Source organism: Lichenostomus cassidix, chromosome 4 (assembly GCF_008360975.1).
Source record: "Lichenostomus cassidix isolate B80296 chromosome 4, HeHo_3.0, whole genome shotgun sequence".
NCBI lineage: Eukaryota > Metazoa > Chordata > Aves > Passeriformes > Meliphagidae > Lichenostomus > Lichenostomus cassidix.
Genome location: NC_139484.1, coordinates 53,372,612 through 53,390,921, shown reverse-complemented (window position 1 = coordinate 53,390,921; position 18,310 = coordinate 53,372,612). Strand labels below are relative to the sequence as shown.

General features: G+C 37.1%; 1 protein-coding gene across 2 annotated transcripts; it reads left to right on the top strand.

Moving 5' to 3' along the window:
- The first annotated feature begins 374 nt into the window (after nt 1–374).
- Nucleotides 375–18,109, top strand: ANAPC4 (anaphase promoting complex subunit 4). Of its 2 annotated transcripts, XM_085059223.1 has the most exons (28): nt 375–600; nt 1,210–1,315; nt 2,392–2,524; nt 3,748–3,822; nt 3,947–3,973; nt 4,076–4,120; nt 5,358–5,442; nt 5,806–5,916; nt 6,479–6,562; nt 6,820–6,906; nt 7,612–7,676; nt 7,769–7,811; nt 7,919–7,995; nt 8,440–8,540; nt 8,622–8,673; nt 8,979–9,034; nt 10,231–10,277; nt 11,184–11,240; nt 11,403–11,459; nt 12,022–12,115; nt 12,800–12,897; nt 13,402–13,463; nt 13,556–13,594; nt 13,681–13,782; nt 14,749–14,826; nt 15,558–15,728; nt 16,908–17,031; nt 17,400–18,109. In XM_085059223.1, exons 1-28 carry the CDS (start codon nt 493–495, stop codon nt 17,613–17,615), a joined length of 2,400 nt encoding a protein of 799 aa, XP_084915349.1. In that variant the 5' UTR covers nt 375–492; the 3' UTR covers nt 17,616–18,109. The 2 variants fall into 2 exon arrangements, with proteins under 2 accessions (XP_084915349.1, XP_084915350.1); XM_085059224.1 differs by lacking the exons at nt 375–600; nt 1,210–1,315 and adding an exon at nt 1,324–1,342.
- Nucleotides 18,110–18,310: the final 201 nt, after the last annotated feature.

Below are 18,310 nucleotides of genomic sequence, written 5' to 3'. Positions count from 1 at the left end.
AGAGAGGTGAGGTGCTGGCGGATGCTCTGGTTTTATATCTGTATTGGAGGACGTGGGGCACGGCAGTAAGTGAGGGTAGGCAGAGGGGAAGGCACGAGGTCTTCACAGGATGCCTTGTGCTTTTTTTTTTAGAAATTTCCAAATGGAAACGGGGCTTTAAAAAAAAGGACTGTATTTAGTACGCTTAGTAAGTGGGCGGAGTGGGAAGAGCCTGACCCGCCGCCCCGAGCCTCCTCGGGCTCGGTGCGGCGGCGGCGGCCCCGCTGCCTGGAGGGCCCGCCCCGCTCCCAAGGCCCGCCCCGCTGCCGAGGGCCCGCCCCGCTCCCAAGGCCCGCCCCGCTGCCGAGATCAGCAGCCCCGCTGCCGAGATCACCAGCCCCACCGTTGCGGCCCGCCCCTCTGCCGAGGCCCGCCCCGCTCTCGCCGCGGCTGGAAGCCCTGCCCCGGAAGCGGGAGCGGAGCCCCGGCGGGTACCGGCAGAGCTCCGCAGCCATGCCCGCCTTCAGGCAGGTGGGCGAGAAGCAGCTGCCGCAGGAGGTGGTGTTCATGTCGTGGTCCCCCAAAAGGGACCTCATCGCCCTGGCCAACCGAGCGGGCGAGGTGAGTGCGGGTGCCGGGAAGGAGTCCGGCAGGGACGGGCGCTCCCTCTTCTGCAGGCCGAGATGCCTTTGCTGTTACTTGGGGCATATTTCTTGTAAGCCTGGCCATACATTTAGGAACAACAATTTTTTTTAAAATCAAGCTTCTTAATACTTACTGCCCCTTCATTTTGAGCATTCCATTTTGGAAACAAATTCATATGTGATGCTCTCATTTCCTCTGTTTCTGCGATTTTAAAGTGCATGAAATTTCCTATTTAAATGAAATCTACTTTTAAGTACTTCTTCTGCTGGAACTGCAGTATGTGACCATGCGTGAAGACAAAACTTGTGCTTTCGGGCTGTCTGCTGGGGAGGTGATGGGTAACCCCTGTTGGTTAGGAGCTCCTATCCTTATCCTAGCCTCAGCTTATTTCTCTGTATTGCTGTAACCTGTGTATTGCCTTCTAAAGGCATAGGAGTGAATTACCTGCTAGAGGAGCAGGTGGTATTTAAGAAACAGGAATTATTAAAAACGGGTAGAAAAACCCATGCATCTTGAAGTGATTTACAAACTGTTATTAACGGGAGAATGTGGTTTAAGTTTGTCTTCCATGTATTTGCTTTGCAGGTTTTACTTCATCGGCTTGCAAACTTTCAACGAGTGTGGAGTTTGCCTCCAAATGAAAACACAGGAAAAGAAGTGACAGCTCTTGCTTGGAGACCAGATGGCAAAAGTAATGTCAAGTATATGAAGTGATATGGTGTAATAAACATCCCATGAGAAATAGTGAATGATGGTACCTCTCATCTCTGGAGGAAATGTACAAGTAAACTGTGTATGAAGAGAAGGGTGGCTTAATTTTATGTAGGTTTAGTCACAGTAATAGAGAGATTAACACTGTTGAGTGGAATTGCGAGAAAGATTTGTAAGACAGATTTATGTCCCAAATTCTGCTTTTCTGGTTATAGCAAAACTTCAGCCTCCTAACTGAGCAGGATATTTTGTATGAACTACTAAGTTTGTTGGGAGAGAAAGAAGCTGTCTGATCAGGATTGATTGAAGGGCTGAGCTTGCATAGGCAGAACTTTGTAGGCTAAAATTGCTCTAATTATAGATCAGAGAAGGAAAAAAAAACCCTTTTTTGTATCAACAGAAATAATGTTGAAATTAGTAGCTTAATAAATGTATGCCAGAAATCAATTTATTTTTTATTCACTGGAGGTGGAAAAATGAGAACAATCTTCTTCCATGACATGTGCATAAAAACTACCTATACTGTTTTGATGGCATCTGAAGAGTTTAAGAAACTTCTTTTTAACATGATTACTTATGATTACAAGGAAGTAAGTACAGAAGCCTCTGCCTCCTATTTGCTATTGTAGATGAAGAAAGTGAGGAATAAAGTGGTGCAAAAGTTGCTCAGCAACTCCTAGTATGTGTTTTATTGCAATAAAACCCAAACCTTTCTGGTGGACAGTCTTTATATATTGTGTTGGACTCATGTTTGCAAAATTGGAAGCCTTTACTTTATCAGAACTATTGTTAGAAGTGCTAGAAGCATGTTCAGTTCAACATTTAGATAAATAATTGTGAAATCACACCTTTTCCTTCAATTTATCACCTAAAACATGACAGGAGTTCAAACTTTCATTGCAATAAGTAGATTTCAAATGAAAGCTTGGAAGGACTGTACAGAGAAAAAGAGAAGTGTCCAGTAGTTGGCTTTGAAGGCACATTGTTTTCTAGGTCAGTGTAAAATACAGAGTTTTGCACGCTGGTTATTTATACATTTTACTTGTTGTTCTCTAGTTTTGGCTTTTGGCCTTGCTGATACCAAGCGGATTATTCTGTGTGATGTAGAAAAACCTGAAAGCTTGCACTCCTTCTCTGTGGATTTATCTATTACATACATGCATTGGATGGAAGTAACTGAGGAAAGCAGGTGAGTCTGAAAAAGAAGTAAATCGTGGGCTATGTAATGCCATCTTACTGATAATTTATACTTGATATGTTCCAAGCAGTCCCATAAAATAATACAATATTCCATTGCTGTGGCTTTTCTTCAACACTTGGTTAAATTTTTCCTTTTTTTTTTTTTTAGAATAGGCACTTTTCATGTGTTTATTTTTGATGCTGATATCTTAATTTTGTTCTTTAGGTTATACATTAAATGTCAGTATGATCTTGAGCACCTGCCTCTTAAGAGCTGCTTAATCTGGTGTTAGCTTGTACAGCCTGTCTTCTGATCTGGTTTGCTTCAATATCAATCAATTTATTAAACTAATAATAATAATGTTATGTTCATCTACTTTGTTAGAATAAGTATTATATTTAAATCTTTCTTCACCTGTGTTTTCAAGATCTTAATTTTGGTATTTACGTCTTTCATGTTTTGTCTTTGGTGTTACATCCAGTCCCCATGGCAATTCTGGTCAGGAAGTCAGATTATCCCTAGTAACCATGAACTCTGTGATAAAACAGTTTTCAGCAGCACTTGTGAGCTGGAGGACATCATGGTCCCTGTTTCTGCTGAGTTACAGAAACCTCTGATATGCACCTTATGGCAGCACTAGAATGTTCGTTAAATAAAACGTTTATTTAGAAGAGGCAGGTGGTGTAAGCTCTTGACTTGAGGAGTTCCCTCCTCACCTTCAGGAAGCATCAGTCTTAAAATAGCAAGAAAATAACTGTTTTAAATCACTGTAACATTTTTCTCCTGTGGGGATAGGCTTAGCATCTGATGGGGAATCTCATCCTTCTGACATATCTCAGGTGTGATACTAAGTGATGTGCTTTCATCTTCCTCTCACTGCAGTGTGTCTTTAGCTGTTTTGAGTTGTGGGCAGGTTGTACTGCAGGTTTGGAGAGAGTTTAAACAGAAAATCTCTGACTGTAACTACATTACAGGTAATGAAGGATTTGGTGTGAAGCCTCTGAGCCAGCAGAGACAAACTTTATTCACTAGAAATAAAAAAAGATTTTCAGTTCTTTTATTAACTTGATCACTTGGTACATTATTAAAGGTCCCATAAAGAATTACCCTCTGATATTTGTAACTTCAATATACATAATGTATTGAATATATGCTCTAACACTGGAGTTAAAAAGGAAGTCCCTTTTTATTTTTACAGCTTGGGTAATAAAGACAGTATTTTGTTTTTTCAGTGTTCTCACTTCCTTTTACAATGCTGAGGATGAATCAAACCTCCTTTTGCCTAAATTACCAGCACTACCAAAAAAGTAAGTGTTACACTAGGAAGCTTGAGAAGATACCGTGTGTTATTTGTTATTTTTTCGGTTATTCATCTTAAATGCTCTACAGATGTCTGATCATTGCTACTGAGAGTAATTATTTTGTTTTCAGTTACAGTACCACTGCAAAAATTTTCAGGTAAGAAATTGTCATTTTATACTCTGTATTTTTTAGTTTTATTTTGTTTTCTGGTATTGAGACAAGCTACATAAGCCCTAATCACATATTTTGTAATTTCAGTGAAGAAAAGTCAGATGAGATTATGAAGCTTCTGGGTGATGTCAGGTAAATTCTGTCTGTGGGTTGTTGTTGGTTGAGGCTTTTTGTTTGGTTGCTTTTTTAAAGGTATAAAATATGGAAAAGTTTAAGCTATTCATAATTTTTTTTTGTCTCGGAGAAATTACATGGAATGTCTTTTTTTTAATGTACAAAGGTAAAGTTCAAAGAATATATTCTTAAAAAGTTTCCATCAGTTTGCAGCTTTTACCCTCAGTTTAGAGGGATTATAAGACACTTTAGCAGCAACTGCTGTTGATATCATATCTTGTTTTTCTTAAAAAATTTCTTGGGGTGCATTTGAAGACTGATTTATATGTTACTTAAGATGGGCTTAGAGACATTTTTGAATGCTTGCTTTATACAGAGAATTCCTGGGGGTTTGTAGGAGTGTGACAAATCTAAGCTTAAAATAGCTCTGAAACTAGCTGTATTAGTGTTACTTTAAAATCAATAGCTGTTATTAGGAAACACATGAGGAGCAGCTGGTGGAAATGTAGTTTAGCAGACTGAGACTGGCTTTGTGCAGTGCTTTGTGCTGCTTTTTTGAGGAGGGCACTTAATGTCTGTGCCTTTTTTTTTCCATTTCACTGTTCTTACGGTCTCACCACTGAGAATCATTATTCTTAATTCAAATTTGCATCTCTGTCTATCACCAGTAACTCCTTTTTAAAACTTGGAAGCTCTTCTTACAGTAGGATTTCCTTGCTTGAGAGAGAGAGAGAGAGAGAGCTATCTGTGGTATAGGAGCTTTGTGAATTCTCTGCTCCCTTCATCCACTGAAACCAAAAGTTTTTAAGATACTGTTATTCTAAGTTCTGTGTTGGTGTAAACAGAAACATTCTGCTTCAGTATGTATTTATTTAGGTATGTAACAGGCAGAAGTTGCAGTTAATTTTCTTATATTTGTAGGCTTTTTCCCAAGCCAGTGTAGCACGTTGGTGTTAATAAGTGAGCAAAACACAGACCTGTCTGTCTCAGACTCTATTCTTTGAACTGGGTTTCTGTTTCTGATGCTGTTGATACTTTTGTGGCTGTTATTGCTGCTGCATTCATTTTAAATGTTTATTGCTTTTGAGGTTTTGCTGAGGAGTGCCACTGAGTGACTGTGACAGTGTTTCCTTTAGTGCAGTGATTCTTTAGAGGAAGATTTTTAAAAGGATGGAATTTAAGTATCAAGAACTCTATCTGTATGTGTTCAATTTTCCTTCAGTATGCTTATCAACACATTCTTCTGTTTATACAGACTTAATGCTCTTGTCCTTGGTGGCAACTCAGGATTCATTGAGATTTATGCTTATGGAATGTTCAAGATTGCTACAGTAACCGGGGTACGTTTGGTTCCTTTCCACATTTTTTCTTTGTAATATACTAAACTACAGCTGAATTGAGTGAAAATATACATATACTTACACAAGTGAAAGTGGGGTACTGAATGTTAAAGAAACTAATTGGTTGGGTTGTTGTTTATTGATGGAAAGACATTATAACTTGGAATTTAGCATCTTGTTTCAAAGTTTAATATTAATACAGAATAAAAAAATCAGGTTTATTCCTGAACTGTAGCTGAAAATTAAACTTTGTTTTCACGTGTCGTTGAACATGGTCATCTTTGTATGTCAATGTGTTAGAGCAGTAAATACATCCTAGAGGAAATGAAATGTTTTATTAACTTGTAAACTGGAATCCTTCAGGTGGCAGGTTCATGTCATGGACTGTGTTTGTCTAGTGATTTGAAATCGCTGTCAGTTATTACAAAGATACAAAGCACTTCAGACAGCGAAGCAGAAATAACGTATTTTCAGGCAAGTAAACTAATTTTAAAATATTTTTTAAAAGTAAAACTGCTTTTTAAATTGCATTCTGGTAGCTTTATTGCTTTTCCATTATTTACAGAAAAAACACAAATGATCAGTTCCAGCCTTGCTGAAATTCACCCCAGTTTAGCTTTTGAATTTATGATGTTAACATGCAGTTTCGCTGATGAGACTGAACATGGTGATCTGAGGCATTCTTTTAAAATACTACTTTCTAAATAACTAATTAATTTATTCAATTACAGTTACAGTTATGCAGATTTTCTTCATTCTGCACACAAAGGCATAACAGCAATGCTTTTGATTATTCTATCTATTCAGAACAGACACCCTTAAAACTATTACCATTAGAAAATATGGAACCTTATCAGAAGTTTTTATAGATGTATTAAAAATATTCATTGCTTCTTTGAATTAAATGTATTTTCCTCTCAAAATCAAGTTCAAGGAAATGAGAACTGAGAGATTTTCTGTGGGTCTTTCCAATCTGTCTTTTAATTTGTTAAAAGACAAATCATCTGTTAACTCCTTCTTGTTTTATTTGTTATAGTTGGACACTAGTCTATTATCAAGTTACCTACCTGAGGTAACTCGAATGGCCCGGAAATTTACTCACATTTCAACTCTGTTACAGGTACAGTTGTGTTACACCATCCTTGTAGTCTCATGGTTCTTGCAGGCTTTAACATTCTAATGCAAGTGTATTAAATGTATTAAAGTAGGAAGCTTGAGTTGGTTTTAAGTAAATGTAGAGCTCCAACTTGGAATTTGATAATAAATTTTGTGTAAGATCTACAGTATATCTTCCCTTTGTATTGTAACATCCGATTTTTGAATGTGTTGGTGAAGGGGAGAAAGGAAATAATACTAATGCCAGTTTCTGTATTACAGTATATAAAGCTGTCATTGACATGCATGTGTGAAGCATGGGAAGAAATACTGATGCAGATGGACTCACGACTAACAAAGTTTGTACAGGTACTGAATGATTAACCATCCTTTGGAAAAACACTTTTTGCAGTAGTTCTCTTGTTCTTGTTAGTGTACTGCATATCTTAATGTTTAAGTATGATGCCTCCACATAACAGTTTCTAAGTTCAGAGACAGCCTGGAAACTGTTGTGTGTCAAGTACTCTGATGCTGAAGGTAGCTAAGTACAATAAGTCATGATTTTATTGTGATACTTTATTCTGAATTTTTAAAAAAGCATAACTTTCATCTTGCCCTGCTGTTCATCAGTTGCTTTCTATTTAAAGTTGTGCTCTTTGTGCTTAAGTAATTGATTAACTGATAACTGATAAATGTTGAGGAAAAACATTTATAGCCTAGTTCAATAGAGCACATACAATATCCATGTTTAAGATGCTCTTGGATTTGCTTAAATTTTGTGTTCATTGACCATGGCCAGAAGTTAATGAATCATGTAACTTATTTATTTTTTTTAAATAGATACTTGGTGATGGTAAACTGCTTAGAATTTTTATTGGGTAATGCAATTGAAAATAACTTGAAATACTAAAAAAATTTCAGTGATCAGAAAGTTTTCAGTGATCAGTAGTCTGATTTCAACATTCACTGGTATGGGTGGGTTCTCTGAGTACTTAAATTGAAGTGTTTGTGAGATAATTTGGTAGCCTGGATTTAATCTCTTCACCAATCTATTTCAATCATTTTGACTGACAGGAAAAGAATACAACCACTTCTGTTCAGGATGAGTTTATGCAGCTGTTGTTATGGGGCAAAGCAAGGTAGTTACTGTTGTTTTATCTGAGTATGCATTTGCACTTGATATTGAAACACAAAATTTAATGCATATTTGGTTCTCTTCCACCTTCTTCAGTCTGGAACTTCAGGCATTGCTAATGAACCAACTGACAGTAAAGGTATGTTAATATTTTTTTAAACATACTAAACTAATCTATTTCAATATCTTTTAATCATTTTTATGTTAACAGAACATTATTGTATGATCCTATTTCTTTGTTAACAGGGTTTAAAAAAACTTGGTCAGTCCATAGAGTCTTCCTATTCCAGTATACAAAAATTGGTTATAAGTCATTTGCAAAGGTAAGTCACAGAATTTCCAATGAATTATAGATTAAATGGCATATTATACACTTCATTAAAAAACAATATTCTGTATTGGTGGTGCTTTTCATGTAAATGTGCTGGTATGGAGACTGTGATCATGGCAAAACATATTTTACTTTTGCATTGTAGAGGACTACTGAAGTTTATTGAACAATCTCCATGGTACATCACCTGTAAATTGCTGCCTGGTGTGTTTTATAGGATCTATGCAAAATATTCACATTAACTTTATGTGGTGGTTAAAATCATGGGCATAATATTTGCTTTTCTCTGAAGTGATACGTTACCTCTCATATATGTCAGACCACCTTATAAAGCTTTGCACTTTGGGCATTAAATTATAAAAATGTAGAATGCAGCAGAGCACTGAATTTCCAGAGGGCGAATAAAAAATTATACTTCTTTCCTCTGCCTTCCTAGTGGCTCTGAGGCACTGTTGTACCACTTGAGTGAATTGAAAGGAATGGCCTTATGGAAACAAAAATATGAGTCTCTGGGATTAGATGCATCTGGAATTGAAGGTACAGTAGTGTGTGTGCTATCTGCCTGCTCTGATTTTACTTTTGAAAGCTTAATAATAATGGTTAGCTTTTTTTTTACAGAGGCTATTACTGCTGTTGGTTCTTTCATCCTGAAGGCAAATGAGCTGCTTCAGTAAGTATAAAGTCTGGAGAGTTTAAACAACATTCCTATCGAGTCTTGTGTTGAAGGAGATGGATGTGGGTGGGAATAGAGGAGGTTGGGAGAGCAAGATTCCTCTGCTGGGGGTGGGCTTTCATCTTGTCCCACTGCATCTCAGACTCATACCACAAAAACAGTCTTACTTGGAATGTTGCATTGGGTATTTTGAAAAAAACCTGGTATTGCTTGCAGGCATTTCTGTGGTAAAGATGGGACTTAAGCCTGGAGCAACTTCTGACATTCAGATTTTGTAATTTCTTTTCTTGTTTCTTGTTTAGAGTTATTGACAGTAGTATGAAAAACTTCAAGGCATTTTTTCGATGGCTCTATGTTGGTAAGATTGATGACATAGTAATCATTCAATATCTGTTTTGTATTGTAAGCATTAAAATGTGGGCAAGTAATTAGGTAAATCTTAGTTATAATCATCTACTTTTTTCTATCATAGAAAATTTCTGGACATGTAAAGAGATATATTTGATAAAGAAAGATTAATTGTAATACTAAACACAGATTACAGATTTTATAGTTTTCAATTAAACTTAGTATGTATAGAATAGGTATTATATATACATAACCTGTAATGCTGCTCCAAACTGTTTTATTTTCCTTCATGAGCAATTTGCTGGTCTTCATTTGGAGAAAAAGACAGGACTTTATTTACTTCACATAAAATTTGAAGTATAGCCTAATTCTCTTTTACTATTACTTGCTGTTTTCTCCTGTGACAGCCTAGTTACTCGTAAGGTTCTGCACAGATGTAAGCAGTCTCTGAATGTCCAGATGCACTTAGTAGCCACCTTCAGTTGTATCTGGGTAGCTGCAGAGAAAATGTTAGAAGGAAATGCAGAACACTGTCTTTTAACCTGCTTGTTTTTATAAAGTGGTCATGAATAAGTTTATAACTTCTAATTGATATTTTTAGAACTACTTTACAAAACATAGGTGGTCTTACCAGATACTATAAAAGCACCACGGTGTCTGTAAGATAGTTAGCACTAACTAGCAGGAATTTAATACTTCTAGTTTAAAAAATTGCAGAAAGCAGAACTATCAGAGTTCTTTGTCATAATGTTACATTCACTGCATTTGTTTGGTTTCAAACTAAACAGAGAACTGTATCCAAGCCTTGCTGATTTAAAATTAGTCCTGTGCAATTCTCTTAAAACACATTATTCTGGACATGATAGTTTTCATGTATTTTACATGTATCCATTTTACTACTCTTAGTGTGTACATGAACAAATTCTTATGAGTCCTTTTTATAATAGTTGTATCTCAGTGTCATACAGGGTAGAATGCAGTTGAAAAAGATTAAAGATAAAAATTCTTGAAGATGTGTAATGTAAGTTAGTGGGACTAGTGAGGCTTAATTTCAGTCTCAATTTGAAATTCTTAATTCCAGACTTTTTTTCCTGTGATGAATTAATCTTTTCTATTTTAACAGCAGTGTATTATTACATAGACATGAAAAATTAAGAATATTAGGAAAACAGTATTAATGCAATAAGAATATGATTTTTCCCTCAGCCATGTTGAGGATGTCAGAAGATCATGTGCTTCCAGAGCTGAACAAGGTAATAGTAACATTTTCTGATAAATGGTGATTCTCTCTGAATTCTGCTCATCTTGAAAGCAGAATTAAAGGCTGCTTTTTGTTCCAAAACTTAAAGGATAGTGTTTGTGTCATCTGTTTGAGAAAGTTGATGTCTGCACATTCACACTAGTATGCTGTCATGCATGAATTACTTTTTCTGTTTTCTTTGTTAACACTAGTGTATTTAGTACACTGTGTATGAAAGGCCTCTGTACAGCAGCTCTTGATATGCCCTAAGTGACAAAGTTAACCAGAACGAGATTTTAGCATCTTTACCATTCCCCATTAGAGGAGAGGGAAAATGTAAGTTCATAATACCTGCATCAGATTTGCAGCCACCATCACACTGCCCTCACCTGAGGGTAAAGGTTCCTTCCAGAAATAGATAGGCTGGAGGAATGGACAGGTAGGGACCTCCTGCAGTTCATCAAGGACAAAAAGGTTCTGTCCTGGGGGGGGTTGTGTAACCCCCTGTGACTGCACAGCTGGAGCCCAGCTGCCTGGGAAGATGCCAGCTCTGCTGAGATGATGTGGGAATCAGTGGATGTGGGCTGGGCGTGAGCCAGCAGTGTGCCCTGGCGAAGGTGGGCAGGGGTGACCAGGGCTGCGGTAACGAGAGCATGGCCAGGAGGTCAAGGGAAGTAGTTACTGTCCTTATTTAGCACTTGTCAGATTGCATCTCCAGTTTGGGACCCTCCTATCCAAGACAAACAGAATGATCTGGGATGAGTTCAGCAGAGGGCTCCCAAGCAGGTTGGAGGCTGGAACATTTGCCCTGTGAGCACAGGCTGAGAGAGCTGTGCTTGTGCAGCCTATAGAATGTGTTCTGTACTCACTGAAATGTATTTCTTGCCCTCTGCTTTTCTCACAATTTTTTTCCTTTTAGATGACTCAAAAAGATATCACTTTTGTTGCTGATTTTCTTACTGAGCACTTCAATGAGGTAAGTGATACTGGTTTTCCAAGTATGGAATCTGACTGTATTCTTGCTGACAACAACTGAATCTGAAAAACCGTAGAATAAAATAATTTGATCATCTTTTTGTTCATGACTTCTTATTAACTTTGTGTTTAAATAATGGGTTTGTCTGCATTATTTTTTTAGGCACCAGAACTTTACAATCGTAAAGGAAAATACTTCAATGTGGAGAGAGTTGGCCAGGTAAAGAACTAAGGAATAAATGCAAAGAGAATAAAGGAAAAAATCCTTAGATACATAAGCTTTTAAAGCTGTGTCCACTTTACTTCCTTGGCTCTTTTGCTGTGTTGCACATACCAGTAATGGTAAAAGAGAGTATTTTAATTGTTTCCCCTTATTAGTACGAAAGTGGGGGTTTAAAACTGTGCCTTATAGTTTCACCTTACACATGCTGTAATTTTAGGAAAAGACAAAAACATTTTTCAGCAATAGTAAAACTGTAAAAGCCAGCTGCAGTAGAACTGATATGTTTGTTGTCTTTATGGCATTAATCACTGGATTTCAAAACATTTGTGCTCAGACTTGATTTAAAAATCAGTTTCTTAGGGAAATATCACCATGTGATCTTAAACAATAGTTGATTTTTCTTACTGTTTCTAGATGGAGTGGAATATATAGTTTTAAGACTATGGCATGTTAATTTAAGAACAAATGTTTAATATACTCACTGGGGCAATAGTGAAGGTGAATTCTAATGTTCCCTGTTCTTAAATTGCAGTCTTAAAAACATATGTTTCTTTTCTAGTACTTGAAAGATGAAGATGATGACCTTGTATCACCACCTAATACAGAGGGAAACCAGTGGTTTAACTTTCTTAAAGATAGTACTCATCTTAAAGGTAATGTGTTTTCATAAAAAAAAAGAAGTGAATGCAAGATATATGTGGAATGTAACAAATGTAGGAGAGTTACCTTTTTTCATGCTTATGAGTTACTTCTGTAGTGTTACTCATTGGTCTTCATCTCAGTAGAATAAAATAAATGGGCCTTGTTATTTTGCACGGGGTTTGTGTAGCTGCTTACCCAGTCAATTACCATTTTCTGGGTATTGGGAGTTCCCCATCTTTTCTGTACCAGTCTCAGAAGTGTGGGCTTGGAAGGAATCCTAGAAGATGTCTGTTTTAGGATATCTGAATTCCAGTTCAACAAAGTAATATTTATGCTTAGATTGTACCTGAGGCAAGTGTCCTAACTTGTTCTCTTTCACTGGAGTCCAAGACTATTTTGTTATTTAGTGGTGAAAAAGAAGTAAGAGACCATAATGAGCAGATGGTGAAAATGATTCTTGTTTAACTTCAGCAACCCATAGACTGTAAAACCTTGAAAGCATAAGCTATTGTGTAATAAAATTTGCCCCAGTTGCCTTTTTCTGCCTATTTAATTCAATAAAACGGGTAGAAATGATAGCATTTTTGTTTGGAAAATAGTCCTTAGAAAACTTATTTTTAGAGCTACTTAATAATGGTGTAATAGGTTTTACCAGAGATACAAGCATTTTTTAAATTAACTTTATCTGTTCACAGAAAGCCCACTTCTGTTTCCCTACTACCCTGAGAAATCACTGCATTTTGTCAAAAGGCAAATGGAAGGGGTCATTGATCAGTGTTTACAAAAGCCAGCAGTAAGTTCAGTTTTTATAAATTATAACTTTCTTTTAGGGGTAGTGATCAACTGAAGGTAGTAATTGTGCTTAGCAAGGCCTGGAGCTTTAATCTTTGTATTTGAGTGCCTACAACTTGGCTATAGTCCAACTTCACCACTGCTGTGATATCTCAAGCCTTTGGCTAAGGGGAGCATAATGGGGAATTCTTTTGTTTAACATATTCTGTTCCCACATTATTGGGATCTAGTTTTAATGTTAATTGTGTGTGTGTGATGTGTACCAGATAACTGTGTTAGCTGGCAGTATGTTAGTCTAATATTATGAAGAAACATGAAACAAGTATATGAAGGGACAGTAGTGTTTGCACTACAGATGTTTATTCCAGGATAAATATTGGTGGATTTTTCTTTCAGATGCACTCAGAGGTTGTTGGTTGGTTGATAAGCATTTTTTGTCTTAAAAACATGTATAATTATGAGTAATTACCTGTATTTTATGGCGTATTTTTATTATATTTTTTAGGATGTAATTGGAAAGTCAGTGCATCAAACAGTCTGCATCTCTCTCTACAAAATTTCTCAAAGGTATTTCTTTACTAAAAGAAACTAAAGAATTTGCAACTAAAACTCATGCATGGATAGCTTTTTTTCTAAACTGTTTTGTCTTGCCTTTGCAGTGAAGATTCCACACCTCAGTTATTTAAACTACCATTTCTGTAAGTATGCTGCTATTCCTTGTTCCATGTAGTTTATCAGTTATTAAAACTTGATAAAAATTTTCATTTCTTCCTCCGTATTGCAGGTGGAATGACAAAACATCTAATTTACATTATGTTCTTTTCACCATGTTAGAAAATTCTATTTCTAAAATACACATTTTGAGGAGACATACTGATACTTCCAGGTAAGGCAAAAAGAGGGAAAAAGTGTGAGCTTTGCCATGTTTGTACAGAGACAGTTATAACTTAAATCTGTTTGTAAGAATAAGGAATGAGCACCATGAATACAGTCTTTCGTGGATACCAGAGAAAATGAGGAGTATGTTAAGAAGTGCTGCAGGAAACTGTAGCAGGAACTGCAGCAGAAGTTTGTGTTGTATTAGACTCAAGAAAATCTAATTTCAAGATCCAAGATGGTTCTAGGATAAGGAAAAAAATTTGACTCCCTTAGACTGCTGCTGACAGAATTACTTGTTTGTGCAAACTTCTGAAAAATTACAGAGAATCCTGCTTCCAGTGTTGCTTTGTCTCACTGGGAACAGTATTCTTTGATTAACATCTTGCAGTCTATAATTTAATACTTTTAGAAAGTTTTAAAAGTATTTTAGAATACTTCTGGGGAAATATGGTAACTGCACTCACAGGTGCATCAAATAGAATGCATCTCTTTGGGCTGTAGATTTGTGTACCTTCAGGGGTTTCTGTGTCCTCGGTGTGATTTTTCACAGCCTGCTTGTGCTGATACGACTGTTCAAGCTGCATTCTGTCAGTGGGATGGCTGAAATGAGCTGGGTTTAAAAAGCAACAAAAACTCCTCCTCTCTGTAAAACTCTGATTTTTATAATCTATGTCATTTGATTTGAGGACACAGTGAACTGTGATGGGGTGGGAATTTGGAAAGCAGTTTAAGAACTGCATCCCAGAAGCCAGATGCAGTTTTCCATTTGATTCTATTAGTCACATTTTTCTGAGGAGCAGAAGAATTTAAAAGGTTCCCATCCACCAATCACATAATTTTGGCATGTAGCCCTTTATTGTGCTAAGCTTAGATAGGCTTACACCATCTTGTGCCACAGTTGCCATTAAAGATTTTGAATTTTCTGTGAAGGGAAAAGTATTTGTCACTGAGATAATTAACACTGTTGTTCTAGGTCTGTCAGTAATGGGATTCTTGCAGTAGAGTTTGGAAACTTCTTGAACAGCAGTATAAATGAGAGCTCAGACTCCAGGTCAGTATATTTGATTTTTCTTCCAGATTGCAGATTGCTGAATTGAAGATCATGTTTCCTAGTGTTTTCTTGCATTAACTTTGAAGTTAACTCACCAGCGTGAATCAGGTTGTAAGAAATGGCACAAGTGCATGAAGTTGCAGGGTTGTGGGAGTCTTACTTTATATTTCATCTCGAGGTCAAGTAAATTTTAGTTTTCCTGTTGAAAACTAGAGCTTTAACACAAGTGCAAGAAACAAAGCTAGCTGGAAACAGGTATTGCTTATCTCTGTGATGTTCTCTAAGTAAAATAAGACTTGATATGCCTGAATGTAGCCATCTTACAAGGCATGTGGTAGACTAATACCTTCATGTGGAATGTATGGTGGACCAAGACCTTCATGGCTTTTTCATGGAGAAAGGCCAGATGTGATTTGCCCTCAGTATCATCAGCTGTGTTTCTAAATTTTCTTTGGTGTTTATGTTTACTGTTTCTTACATTTCATCTGAAATGTGAAGATCGCTAGTAAGTTTTTTGTGAGTTGCTTCTTTTTTTTCCCCTTCAGAATAGTGTGCCAGGTTATGGCTATCATTCAGTGTCATAGCTGCATAACTGACCCTTTTTATCATTTACAATAACACTCACTGTTAAGTACTGAATAGTTTTTAACATGAGTGCCATGCAACTTTAAAATATTTTAGTTCAGCATTATCTTATATTACTTGATACTTTCTAAATTATTTTCCTATAGATGCTACAGTTGCTTGGATGCTCACTTCTATGATGATGAAACTGTGACTGTAGTTCTGAAAGAGAGTGTGCAACAAGAGGGGAAGGAGAGAGTCTTGGCTCAGCTGCCTTTATCTTCAGTATATACAGATGAAGACCAAGATAGGAAATTCATCTGGGATTCTACAGAAAGGTATTGGCAAACTTGGTGCAAATCTGAAAATGTAGAACTGAAAAGCAAATTAAGCAAATATTCTAATTGTTTACAGTTACTCCTGCTTTGTGTGTGTGTAAGTATTTCAAAAGCAAGACTCTTTTTGTGCTAGGAGAGTAGAATAGGGAGATGGAAGCTTCCTAAAGAGTTTGTTTTGTGGTTTTTGGGAGGTTGGTTTTGGTTTGGTTTGGTTTTTTTGGTACTGATACTACTGGTGTGCTTGGCTGTCATGAAATGTAAGGATCAACTGAAGACACCCTGTAGAATCAGAAACTTTCCTTTCTTTAGAAGATACTAACTTTGCTGGTCAGAATACTTCAATTTAGGATGTTTTCAGCATATCTGCTCATATACCTCTGCCTTCTAATAAGAATACACAGATATTTATTCATCTTTCCCTGGTAGTCACCCTTACAAATATTGTCAGCTTAGCCTTAAAACATCAGAACTGGTGCTGCTTTTTGGCATTGGCTTAGGCAGAGGAGAGCATCTGGCAAAAGTGAACACACACACACAAAGGCCAGTGTAGTTCAAGCAGTGAATCCAGTCTTTTAGTTGTTGTTTTTACTTTTCTGTCATTCTTTTCTGGTGGTTTGCTTAAGATGCATTTTTTTTTTTCAAAATAAAGAGCCATACTGAACTGTAATTTTTTTTTAATGCCACAAAGATACTGTGTATGCAAGAATGAACAGAAAATATTAAGAGCAAGCTCAAATTAATCCTGGCTGCTGTAATAGGCAGGGAGTGTCTTCATACAGTCCCTGTGAGTGTGGTAGTGATGCATCTTTGAAAGGTCATAGAGGCCAAACTTCTGTGTAAGGGGAGGCATTGCATCCAGGACTTTGTTCAGAAGCTCCTCTTTGTGCAGAGGAGAGGTTTGAAGGAAAGCCACCCTCATCTTCCTGCTCTAGCTGTTTCTTGTGAGAAGAGCAGACTTCACAACTCCCTTCTCACCTGCTGTAATGTTTTTAACTCATGCTGTGTCTCTACAGTTGGATCTCCTGCTCTGGAGTATCTGTAGCAGCATTTTGATGGTTTCAAAGGCTTATCTGCTTGTTGCATATGATGACATTTTGACATAAGAAACTGGTGGTTTTTCTTACAACTGCAGTTGTTTCTTCTGAAGCAGCTTTGTGCTCTTTTCCTTGCTGTGTGCAGGCTGGATGAGCGAAGTGGTGAGATCCCCACACGTACTGTCTTCTTGGAGAGTCAGTGGAGAGTGCTGGAGAATATGAAAGCTCAGTATGTTTCTGTAAACGGCATTAGAAAAGTTTCTTGTGTGGTAAGTGCAGTATCTCTGAAAAAGTCTGCAAGCTATTAAAGAAAATGTGCTGATTGAAGTGGTAACATAAGAGTTAGAAAAATTTATCTCTTTTTAACAAATAGATTATTTTCTTGTTATCTGCTGTAAGTGTGTCAGGGTACAATCATACCTGTCTAATAGCACAAGATGGAAAAATTTTAACAGAAGGTAATAGACCTGGATTGCTTTACTTCTCAGCCTGTAGAGCAATAAAAAAATTGCTAATTCCCTTGAAACCTCCATTTCAAAGATAAAGGCTATTTGCAAAGCTGTTGGCTGACAATTGAAACGCTGTTGGTGTTTTTACTTATTTAGTCATTAACAGAAACTTCTTACTGTCTCTGCAGCTCAGTTCAAACCTCCGTCACGTCAGGGTGTTTGAGATGGATGTTGAGGATGATGGGGAAGTTGAGGAAGAAGAAGAAGAAGAAACAACTCAGATTGCAGCTGGGGAACGTGATGAGCTGAATCAGCCTGCAGATGGCCAGGACAATGTGTGTGATGCATCTGCTGAAGAACTGCCTGATGAAACTGAAGAGCAGGAGACAAGTCTGGATCCTTGACATAGGCTTTGACAACAGTAATGTGACAAGACTGACTGTAAATACTTCTTAAATGGCACGAAGAATTTGCGTATTGAAGAACGAACAGAAAATATTAAAAGCAAGTTCAAATTCACCCTGGCTGCTATAATGGGCAGGGACTGTATTAATACAGTCCCTGTGATTGGGGTGACCTGGAGTGATACATTTGAGAGGTCATCTAACTAGTTGGAAAGCCATCTGATTTCAGGCTGCTGAGATGATGGATCCTGTATGTCCTCAAGCAGCTGAATTGAATTGGAATTCTGTATTGCTTCTTAGCTAAGACTACCTTTATGGACTCTTTTTGACTGGGGCATGGCTTGGTATCAATAAAAGCCTTGAAAGCTTTTCTATTTGCCTTTTTTTTTAGGTGAGAAAAAAAAGAACTACCAATGGAGGGTTTTGTAGTTAGGCTGTCCAGTCCTGAGTACTGTTATAAAGATAAAATAAAGTTGTATATAAAACCAACAAAACTTGGGACTTAATTCTTTCCTTCTCAGACTTTGTATTCTAGTAATGGGTATGAAAGCTTCCTGTAGAACCAAAACCTAAGACTGCAAATCAGTGTAAGACTAGTTACACAGCAAAATTTAGCAATTGTTAATTAAATACATAGCTTTAGAAGCTCTTTGGATACCATTTGTCCTTGGTAACTCAGCATTTCAATCTGTGCA